The following is a 12,018-nucleotide window of genomic DNA, read 5'->3' on the forward strand; positions in this document are numbered from 1 at the left end:
TGGATTTTACTGCTTTGATCCTGAGTGAATAGCAACAAGAGACTGATAATCTAAGGAAGAAATCAGTCTTGAGGTAACTCCGCCCAGATTCCAAAGAAAGATAATTTAAGTCATTTTGTGATATCCAGGAATGTAACGTTCTCTCTGCTGAGTTTCCATGCCTATTGCACAGGAGGCATGAATTGGCATCCACGGGTGGCAACTCCAGGACTGTCGTTGGAAATGGATAACTAATGTAAGCTTCAGCTATGATAATTTCTGGACTCTCTTTAGCCTCCTTCTCTCATGTTGCTTCCTACTTTGCCACCCTCCTGTGGCCAGCCATTCCAATGTGTACATACAAGTATGTTAAACCTTATGCTGTTGTGGAATCCATAATATGCAGCTACCAGGCCTATAATAAACAGCCAATAAACATATAATTGAATAAATCTTTCTCACACAACTCTGAAGTGTATACAACATTGGTTAAAAGAATAAATACTCCTGCATCCCTAACACAGATCTGATCATTTACTTAATATTTATGCATGCTTGTTCTGTGTCTCTGCGTGTGCTATCATTCAAATCACCATTATTCATTCTAGTTACAGTGTATAGGGCCTGAGTTTATTAAGAACTCACCAAGTACCGAACAGCCCAAACAACACTATCAAGGGTCCAAAGACTAAATTTTATAGTCCATATCACTCACTCAGGTATGCAAATAAATGGAAATAACAAGAATTTTACTGAAATAACATTAAATATTAAATAATTAAATTATTGATTTACAGAAGGTAAATGCCTGAAATTCTAGTGCTCAGAAAGCAGAGACAAGAAAACCACAAGTTCAAGGCCACCCTGGACTACATATCAAGACCTTGTCTCAAAAAAAGTATTTTTAGATGTACATATGAGGTGATATTTTAAACCCAGAAAGGCACAATGCATTCATATCCCAGTGATACTCATACAATTATCCTATCTTTGAGGTTTTAGTGTACAGTAAACTATTTGGGGAAAAGTAAAGAGAAGTTAGTTCATTGAGAAATATAAGCCTATGGTTTCAATGTCAACACGGGCTTGTTTTACTGCTACAAACAAATGGTCAAACAGAAATGTCAGCCTCGTTTCTGTCTGTGCTGTTCTTCATGCCGTCTTGATCTGTCATCAGTAAAGTACGCACACAACTAAATGCTTCTAGATCAGAAAGGATTTTGATCGGAAGGGTTTGCAGGCAGAGCAATTCTAGGACCCAGAAGAGCATTCCCACTGGGGTCTGCAACGTGTTGCCTGTCAGCTGTGCAGGGAGGCACATCAAGAGCAAAGACACAACATCCAGTGCCATTCAAGAGGCTAATTACAGGAGGCACTCTGTCCAGTTGGTGCCTCAGACAGGCCCCACAGAGAACAATGGAACAAAACCACTGCCTTTGTACATCTCGAAAACAAGGAAAATGGCTTCCCTACCTGTTGCTCAGGAGAGAGCCCAGCAGCATCAAGCTGTCCTCCATGCTGGCGATGACCTCCGAGGTGCTGTCTCCCCTCAGGAGGAGTTCTCCACGGGTCTTGAAGCTGCTGAATGTCAACGTTTTGTTGTCCCACTCACTGATCACTTGTTTCAGCTTTTGTTCAATGTCTCTCTCCTTCACTGCGCCGATGCAGATGTCCTAGCGACGTAGGAAGCGCTCATTTATTCCAGGAAAGCTACACATCTTATTAATAGTCTGAGCCCAGAAGAGCCCCTTTTAGCTATTTCACATGTGTTTAAAGCATGTTTCCAAATATCAAATAAAATGTCATAAATGGTGTGACTGTGTACACGTAAGTAGAGGGAGAGGGTAAAGTTATGTGCAAATAGAACCTTAATTTCTAAAATTTTCCATCCATGTCAGAAAAATAAACAGCAAAAAAGATTCAATATCATTTTACATTTTAAAATATAATCATAGACTTAAGATTTTCTGCCTCTGGTTTTCCTCTCAGTACAAGAAATGCAGTGTGAAAGGAGAGAATCAGTAAAACTCTGAGTTCTTTGCTCCTCTCCAGCCACATCCCCAGCCTGCTGTGCAGCTTCTTCATCTCCCAGACTCACCGCTGAGCCCAGTCTTCATCTCATTCCCTCTCACTGTGTTCCTTTTCTCGTGAGTTCATCTCTGTCCACGTATTCAGTATCCTTCATATCTCTAGTCAAAACCCACATCTATTTGCCCCCTTGATTCTCGCACAAACATAACCCATGACCCTGCCCAAATTTCAAGCTTGGCCATTGTACCAGTCATCCAGTATGACTTCTGACAAAGCTGCCTGTGTCTGTGATAAGAATGCAGACCTGTGACCCATGCAGCCCTCTCAAAAAGAAACCCACAGCTCATCACTGTCCCATCTTGCTGTTTCCAATCGTCCTCTTACCTTCAACAAATTCTGTCCTATTTTACTCCCGACGAATTCCATAGATCTTCCCTTCAGTCTTCAGCTTCATGATCTCAGCTCTCCATGAGCAAACCGCTCCCTCCTCCCTGCTCTCCAGCTCCATGACCTCCACTCTAGTCAACAAACCATTCCCTCTTCCTTTATGTTTTCTTCTAATCTCCCAGTACGTTTCCCATCATTTTCTTCTTGTCCTCCTCTCTCTGCATTCAACTATCAGTTTGAACTTTACCGAATGCAATGCTTGATCATCCCCCATGAAAACACAATGCCCAGGTGGCTGCACACGGCTCTGGAGATCAAAACCAATGATGTGTTTAACACACACTCCACTTCTCTGGCTGGCTTCAGCCTTCTCCCTTCCCTCCTCACCCACACCAGATGGCCACCGAGCCGTCTTCTGGTTCTTCTAACACACTTCAGACACCTCACAAATGATGTTCTCTCTGCCTAGAATGGTTTTCTCTGCACTTTCACACCCTCTAGTCTCCACAATACAACCACGTTCCTTTCACCCAGACAGACTTGCATCCAGATAATACAAGCCATTTGTCACAGGCTTTCCTGAAATGAGCAGCATGCTTTCCTTCTGGTGCAATTTGCGACAGTTTATAACTATAGCTTCATTTGAATAACTAATTACACTTGTTATTCACCAATCTACAAAAGCAAGACTACATCTCTATATTTTCACCATAGACCTTTTTCCCATAATAGGCATCAGTAAGCGAGGAATTGGCGGATGGATGCCAGGAATGCATTCCTCTACTCTCTGTCGGCTGTACCTCTATTTCCTCTTTGTATTTCAGAAGAGGAGCCTCCATAATATTTCTTAACTTAAAGGTTTCATTGCCCACATCCAGACTGTGCCCAGTGAGGGCAGTTATCCTCTGCCAGTGTCTCTCCATCATGGCTTTACTGGCCATGTACTCCAACAGTGGGCAACACTCGCTAAAATCATCAATGGTCTTCTTCAAATCCAGAAAGGCCTGCCAATCCTTTAGGGCCCGGGGCAGCTTCCGACACCTGTGGGAGAAACCAACAGGAAAGACCACTGAATTATTCAAAACCCAGTCACAAACAATGAAAAATGGCCTGCTAACATTTCCATCTAAAATAATCTCCTAAAGCACTATCTCATTTTGAAATTTCATGACTCATAAGCTTTATACTGGTACATAGTGCAGATAAAAATCTTCCTCTAAATCAGAGATTTTATTTTCAATCTTACATGACAATTGCCTATATGGACGTATTATTGTTAAAGGATAAGAAGTATCTTTCAATTCACTTCAACTTTACCGACATGAAATTGAGAACTCTCCAAACACACAGCACAGCATCAAGTCTCCGGCTGTTGGCGCACACATAGCCAGTAGCCTCCACTTTCCTTGGGACTGGCTCCCAAACAATGCCAGAAAGGAAGTGTGACACTTGTTTTTATTCAGGGACCTACCTACCACAAACTTCAAGTATTTCTAAGTGTGACACAAACAGACAGACTCTCTTCCCGCTACAGAAAAGACCCTGGTAGCATTCAGTCCGCTCTGAAGGAGGGGCTCCGTTCATTGTGCACACACAGGGAAAGCAATCAGAGAGCTTGATACACAGATGACATCAACAGATGACGGTGGGGCTGCACAGGCACACTCCTGAAACACCTGCGGGGCACAGAAGCCCTCTCCCCCCACACAGGCACACTCCTGAAACACCTGCGGGGGCACAGAAGCCCTCTCCCCCCACACAGGCACACTCCTGAAACACCTGCGGGGACACAGAAGCCCTCTCCCCCCACACAGGCACACTCCTGAAACACCTGCGGGGACACAGAAGCCCTCTCCCCCCACACAGGCATTAAATCAAGATACCAATGGCCAATGGCTCTGCAAACGCAAGACGTTTGATCTCTGACCTGCTTTGGAGTTCTAAGAGCTCGTTGTTGATTTTTTCAATATTCACTTCCGACCACAGGCTGTCCTGGTAACTATTCACAGTGTCTATGACGCTGTTGTACAGGCTGTATATTTTCTGGAGAAGATTTAGCTGCTTCTTTATCTCAAGAAGCTGAGGATACGGAGTAACTGGCAAACCAAAAAGTTCCTCTCCTCCGGTGTAGGTGATATACTTACGATATATGTTATCAAACTGATTCTGATAAAAAAAAAAAACACACACACACACACAAACACAAGTGATGAACTCTATCAGGAAGATTTACACACAGGCTAACAGAGGATAAAACAAACAAGGGGCACAAGTAGGGGGCACATGTAAGTAACGTCATCAATGAGATAATTATTTATCTAAAAATTCTTCTAAGTGTAACCACAGCAAATCATATTTTTATAATTTATTACTTTATAATGTAAGTACCCCCTCAGTCATGCAACAGAATTTTTATTCTTTATGTGTGCTTAAAATACGACAAGATATTCATTGCCTAGCAAGTTTGTAGAAATGAAAAGGTTACCTGAAACATAACAAGCCTGTCGCTGGCTTCCTGGGGCTTCAAGCCACTCGCCATCGGACCATTCTGATGCAGATGAAACATAAAACATTAAACAAAATGAAGCATCAATACACAAAATATCATGAGATCAAAATACTCAAATATCAGAGTTTCATGATAATAGTATCATGATGTCTACATGATAGGAAGTTGGTTTTTGTTAGTTTATTTCCAAAAAGGACCCTGAATGGAATCTACTTCAGAAGATGTTCCTAGTCTAATAAAGCCAAGGAAATTTCAACGTTTCCAGAGGTTAAGAAATCTTGAAGATTTTTAACTATTTATCATTCACTTCTCAGGCCGTACCAGCAAGGAAGCATTGGTTGCAGTTCAGGTTTGGAATGAAGGCTTTAATGCCATTAGCTCACTCTGCCAGCGATTTGGGAAATGAAACATAATCTCCATGGTCTGGTTAGGTGTTTCCATATTAGTTCACCTTAAATGAGCTGGCTCTTACATTTCCTTGACTGTGAAGTGAGTACAGAGACCCAGCTTCCTACCTTTACAGGCTTGGCAGTGCGGAGCGCCAGTAACTAATAGATTCAGAACTGGTCCCGTACTTCATACTTCCTTTCTGTTGCATGTTATAATAAATGGGTCTCCTCACACAACAATTTGCCCTGCAAGTTTTTGCATTAAAACCATATACACGATGAAAAGATGGATACTGGGGAATAAGGCTCCACCTGCCTTGTCTCCCACTATGCATGTGTTCAGTACAAGGGACAACTTCTACACAGGCTGGGAGCTTGAAGCATTAATGTGCCTTTGGAAAGGGAGAATCAGGTGTGTGTTCTAATAGTATTATTCTGTACAAACTTAGAAGCCATCCTGGTTTTTATTCTAGTTTGAGGTAGGGTCATACTGTATCCCGGGAAGCAGCTGAACAACTTCAGAACTTTTTAATCATCTTTTCATGATGAAATTATATTCTAAATTAACTTTTAAGAGGAAAAATTCAAAAAGAGAATTATGCTTGCCCATATAAATATAAAATTACTATTCCTAGAAAATATTGTGGAATTTAACACACAATTTTAAACAAATATATTTTATGTATCCTGCTCATTCTCTCTAAACTCTCACAGAGAAATTGTCAAAGTCGTACCAAATCGTAGTCCAGGTAAAACTGCTGACAGTCTTGGAGGAACACTTCTACCACACCAATCAGCTCTTTCCGGAAACTGGGCTGCAGGGTGACTAGCTCATTCTGAAGGTCACTGGCCCGGGCCAGCAGCTTCTCCCAAGTGTAGCGCAGAGTATCAACTTTGTCCATCTCTTCCTTGGCTACCAGAATCCCATACTTGTTAAGCAGGGCATAAGATTCCTATAGACAAGAAAGAAAACTAAATTTCTGGCAGTCAAATACATAAATCCTTACATAGACAGAGGCTGGAGCCAAGAATGGAGGACCAGCATGATGGAGAAGTCACCCTAAGGACAATATTTATCCTATTCGTGAACTTTAAGGACCTAAGTGAGCAAAGGAACCAGTCAGATTCAGTTCTCTCTCTCACCTGTGAAATGAAGAGACTCCAGCTACTTCCCAGAATGTCTGGAACTATCTAAAAACATCATATATATATATATATATATATATATTTTTCAAAACTGTAAAACATGACACAAATAACAGATATTTTACACAGGCCCCAAAATTGTTTCTGAACACTATAACATTATATCAAGTGAATGAAAACATATAAAACTCAACTTTTAAGTTGGGATTTCAAAATAAGGCATAGTTTTAATTCATTCTTAGCTTCCTTTGTTCTTAGGAATGTCTGATGATCAGACACAAGAAAGTATATTTAAATCAAAGCTTGAGTCACGGCTTTTCTGTCAGAATGGAAATATTTGAACTAAAATATTAATATGGCAGGTCATATAATCCCAATTGCTCATAAACATAAAAATTCTAAATGGACTTAGTAGACTATCAGCAGAGATGTGTATACATATAGAGAGAGACAATAATTTTGGAAAAGGTTATCACTTTGAGAGGGGAAACACTGAGGAGTTGGAGGGATGGAAATAGTGTAAATACTAACTGCGAACATAACAACTAATAATATAGGATAAAATATTAAAATTCAGATGAACAAAGTTGGCGTTTGATGTGGGATTCCCCTCTGTATGCTGTGAATACCATTGATTATTAAAGAAACTGCCTCAGCCTGTTGATAGGGCAGAGTAGAATTTAGCCATTCTGACAGGTGTAAGATGGTATCTCAAAGTTGTTTTGATTTGCATTTCCCTGATTACTAAGGAGGTTAAACATGACCTTAAGTATCTTTGGGCCATTTGAACTTCTTCTGTTGAGAATTCTCTGTTTAGTTCAGTACCCCATTTTTTAATTGGGTTATTTAGAATTTAATGTCTAGTTTCTTGAGTTCTTTATATATTTTGGGAGTGGAATTAAAGAAGTGTGCCACCAATGCCCAGCTTATTTTTATTTTTATGTGTGTGAAAGTTGGCCTGCATGAGTTTACGTGCAATACCATGTACATGCAATACCCAAGGAAACCAGAAGGTGGCAGTGGATCCTCTAGACCTAGAGGTACTAGGGGGGCATGTGCTGTCATGTTGGTGCTGGTGGGAATGGATCGTGGGTCCTCTGAGTAGTGAGAACTCTTAACCACTGAGACTTATCTCCAGCCCCTTAAATCTGGAATTCTACCATCACAGCTACATTAATACATTTAAAACAATAAATGCAGTGACCATTTTTAGACAGGTTTTTCGGGGGGGGGGGGGGAATAAGTGCAGTAAGTAGTAAAACCAAAGCAGGGGTGCAGGGCAGGGAGGCAAAGTGCTCACCATGCAAGCATGAGCACCTCAGTTGGGATTCCCAGCACCCACGTAAGATCCAGGCATAGTGGTATCTGTCTGCAGCCCCAGTGCTGGGAGATGAGATAAGCGAATATAAGATTCACGCTGACTACGCAGCCTAGCTGAAGTGGGGTGCTTAAGGTTTAGCGAGAGACCATAACTCAAAAAACAGGGTGGAAACATGATTGAGGAAGGTGTTTGGACATCAAAGACAGGCTTCCGCCTGCATCCACATGGGCAGTTACACACATGTGCAGACTTGCAAACTGCACACACACACATACACAGTGACACAGCAATATAATACTAATTATATGACTTGTTTGTGTCAAGCAGAGCTTCAGTCATGGTGGAATGAGAACATGCTCCCCGGGTGTTATCAGACTGATAGGGTGTTGACTAGGAAGACCTGCTTCCTCTTCTAGAAAATGGCACTGGATGGATGAGAGCCCCCTCATGGAGAGATTATGGTCAATGACCCACTGACTCAGAGTCACAAAGAAAAGAAAGTATCTCAGGCCTCCAGGAGGATGTAACAGTGTGCCGCAATTTGTTCCAAAGGGTCCCTTTGGCATCAGGCTGAAGATGGTCTACAGCTGAGACTCCAGCCTCATTTGGCTTTTCTCTCATTGTTTCTTCCTGCTTCCAGCACTCCCCTTTCCCCAGAATCATTCATCCATAAATCATTGGTCCAGAAATATAAACTTGGGTTCCCCATGAAGGGTAGCCTTAGTGTTGAAATTGCTACTTTTAGCTTTAATGCCCATTTCTCCTTCAAACACAGACCCAGTTAACATTCCTGCTGATAATGTTTCTCTAACAGACAAGCTGCCCATCTACCTCAATGGGTCCCACTTGGAAGTCAGTGGAAATCTGCTGCTCCCTGATTTCTTTCAGGGCTGCCATGGCGATCCGAATATCATCCAAGTCTTTGATTGGCCGGTTCAGCTTCTTTTGAAATTCCTCAACAACTGCAAAAATGTTTTCCATCTCAGCCCTGTACTTTTTGTTGCAGTAACGGCCAATGACAACCATCCAGGCTTTTGTCTCAGCAGTCAGGGAAAACTTCAAGTCAGCTGTAGTAGAAGCAAAACGCCCACAAGTCAGTCTGAAAAGCTTGATTCAATGGAAAAAGACTCAGAGCACCGTTTGACTCTCAGTAAATACCGTGAATTTAAAGCAGTGCAAAACTAGAGTTAAAAACGGTTTCCAAGCTGGGGGTACAGCTCAGTCAGCAAGAGCCCTCGCTGTGCTATCAGTGTTGCTGAAACCCGTCAAGTTCCGGGTCCAGGGAGAAACCCTATCTCAGGGGAACAAGATGGAGATGAGTCCAACAGCCTCCCCAATGTCCTCCTCTGACCTCCATGCAGGCCCACGCATGCATTATGTAGACAAATGCTACATACAAAGAAATGTTCTTCATTATATCTCATTCATCTTATAAATCTTATTTTTTACAATTCAAATAACATTTTAAAATCTTTACACACATACATATGTGCATGTATGAGATAAGCTTCAAATGTTTGTTATTGTTACTTATAAAAGCTAAATCCTAATTCTAACTATAACAGACACAACTCCTTTCTCTAAACTCCCCTTTATTTTCAAGTTAAGCAGCAAAGTGTTAAGATAGACCAGAATTAATAATTATGTGAAAGGGAATTATAAACAAATTTACAAATTGGTCTTAAATCTTGAAACCTGTAAAAGGAAAGTTTTCTTTAAGAAAGCTAGAACTCTCTGGAATCCTTATCTAGGTAAAGAGACAGAGCAAAGGCTACTGGATTTACATGATTGTCTGAAAGACAATTAACCCACCTGTGTACAGAGCGATGGAACCCACACTAATGTATTCGGGCTCGGCAATAATTTCCTGCTCCAGACTTTGGAAATAAAGAATCCTGGACTCAAATTCAGAAAGCAAAGGGTTTTGTTCAATAAATGCCTTAATGGTTTCTTCTTTCTCCTTCTGCCAAATGTGATTGTAGCGTTTGAAGCGATCCATGGATGTGATAACTTCCTAAAACAGAAATAATAGATTTGTGCAGAAATGACATCATGATACAACTGAGGATTGGCTCGACGTTGACGGTGACCTCACGGCTACGAACATGTTCAGTTAATGATCTGGGATGAAATGGAAATGCCATAGAAGTAAGCTATATACAATAAAATTAACAGTAACTCAGAGCTAAAATTTTCCATCTCTAGTCTAAAGGGAGAAGAAAGAACTGTGTTAAACCTGGAAGGAAAGGAAATCCTTGTTGGCCCTTGGGGACAGGAGCCTCCTACTAGAGATTGACCTTAGATCAAAAAGAAGCAGCCACGTTGTGCCATTAGGAAGCCCAAGAGGAAATTCTGCAGATCATTCCCTGCTCAGGTGTCCTTCAAGAATCCTCATTGGTTAAAGACAACTTTGTGTTTTTTCCCATAGTTAAAGGAAATATCGCATATGTTTTTTGTGGCTAGCCCTAGGTCATTAAAACTACTGTACTCCATCCTTAGATTGCCATGATAGTGGCTGGATATTTTCAGAGGAAGCATTAGACTCTTCCGCTGTGATGATTAGCTTTTACTGTCAATTTGATTGGATTTCGAATCTACTGGAAGACACACAAGGTTTGACTGAGGAGAGAATACCTGCCCTGATGGAGGCATCACTGTCCTATGGACTGTGAGTCCTGGACGGAATGACAGTGGAGGAAGGGAAAAGCAAGTGAGCACCAGCATTTACCTCTCACTCCCTCCTGACCACAGATTCCCCCGTGCCCAGCAGCCTCAGGTGTTGCTACCACGCCTTCACTGCTGTGATGGACAGCACTCTTGGGTTGTGAGCCGAAGTGAACCCTTCCTTTCTTAAGGTGTTGTTGTGGGATAGATACCTCCTCAGAACAGAGGGAAGAATCTAACACAAGTGCTGATTTATTTCGATGCATTCTCTATAATTTCTGAAAGTGTTGTAATAAGGGCGGCGGGGCTGCGTCCCCAGCACCCCGGCCACCTGGCTAGCTTATGCCCGAAATAACAACACACAAATTGTATTCATTTAAACACTGCTTGGCCCTTTAGCTCTAGCCCTTACTGGCTAATTCTGATACACCGATCAACCCATCTCTAATAATCTGTGAGCACCGGTCTTACAGGGAAGATTCTAGCCTACATCCATCCTGGGTCAGAACTTCATCGCGTGTGTCTGCCCGGGAGTGGGGCATGGCATCTCTCTGAGGCGTCTGCCCCCGAGAGGAGAGCTGTCAAGTCTGAGCTCACTTCCTCTTCCTCCCAGCATTCTGTTCTGTTTACTCCTCCCACCTATGTTTTAACCTATGAGGGCCAGCCAAGCAGTTTCTTTATTTCTTAAAATGAAATCAACAGATTGATATATGACACTCCCACATCATGAAAGTATATCTAATTGCTTATTTTCATAAACTACACTTTTCTCTGTCCTTTGGTACAGAGCGTGGTAAACTAAGCACTAGATAAATAATTGTTGAATATGTGAACGCTGTCCCTAGAGGGAAGTTAAACCCAGGAGCTTCAAAATACTAAGAGCAAAAGATTAAATATGCATAAAGGCAAAGACTTGCCGTTCCCGAGGGAATACAGTAAACACAACCTAATAACATTTCTTCATCTTGTTATAGCAACAGCAGATTTTCTGGTAATGTCCAAAAAATGCAGCTCCTTCTAGCAAAACAACCACAGAAAACATGTACAGCTACTCGCTCAGCCCTAAGAAACACCTGAGAGTCCAGGGGCTGTAATAGATGAGTTCATAATCTTTTTAAGCAAAAACTGATTCCAAGATCTCAAATCTTTTTGCTACAAGGGTAAATCTGTCTTAATACAAAAAGAAAATTGAGAGGGGGGGAGGGAGCAGGTTGGGAAAAATAAATAAACTGGCTTTACAGCCAACCAGTATAAGTTCACGTTGATGATAGTAACATTTTAATACTTGCTTTTACCTGAATTCCATGTGGCAATTATATATATAAAATCACCTTAATCTGAAGTTACATTCATTCATGTTAACAAAAAAAGGGGAGGGTTAAAGACATTCAACAGAACAGAATATGAACCAGGGAGTTCATGGTTCTTTCCCATTGCATTCTAGATTAAAGGGTCTTCAGTGAACACTCATTCACTGAACACAAACAAGATGCCTCTCATCAATCAGGGAAGCTACCAGGGGTGAACACAGGTTGCATGCAGGGTGAGCATAGATAAAGTTCATGGGAGCACATTCGGAGCAGTCCAGGACC

General features: G+C 41.6%; 1 protein-coding gene across 1 annotated transcript in view; it reads right to left on the bottom strand.

The window, feature by feature from the left end:
* The window catches only part of Dnah5 (dynein axonemal heavy chain 5), a 245,756-nt gene that overhangs the window by 139,809 nt on the left and 93,929 nt on the right, over window positions 1-12,018 (bottom strand). The window contains exons 23-29 of the mRNA XM_075975800.1: window positions 9,575-9,776; window positions 8,594-8,829; window positions 6,030-6,248; window positions 4,883-4,945; window positions 4,325-4,563; window positions 3,198-3,438; window positions 1,453-1,652 (exon numbers count right to left, since the gene is read on the bottom strand). Of these exons, the coding sequence (XP_075831915.1) occupies window positions 1,453-1,652; window positions 3,198-3,438; window positions 4,325-4,563; window positions 4,883-4,945; window positions 6,030-6,248; window positions 8,594-8,829; window positions 9,575-9,776 (1,400 nt within the window). The remainder of the gene's footprint in view (window positions 1-1,452; window positions 1,653-3,197; window positions 3,439-4,324; window positions 4,564-4,882; window positions 4,946-6,029; window positions 6,249-8,593; window positions 8,830-9,574; window positions 9,777-12,018) is intronic.

The sequence above is a fragment of the Microtus pennsylvanicus genome, chromosome 6, assembly GCF_037038515.1.
Source record: "Microtus pennsylvanicus isolate mMicPen1 chromosome 6, mMicPen1.hap1, whole genome shotgun sequence".
Classification (NCBI taxonomy): Eukaryota; Metazoa; Chordata; class Mammalia; order Rodentia; family Cricetidae; genus Microtus; species Microtus pennsylvanicus.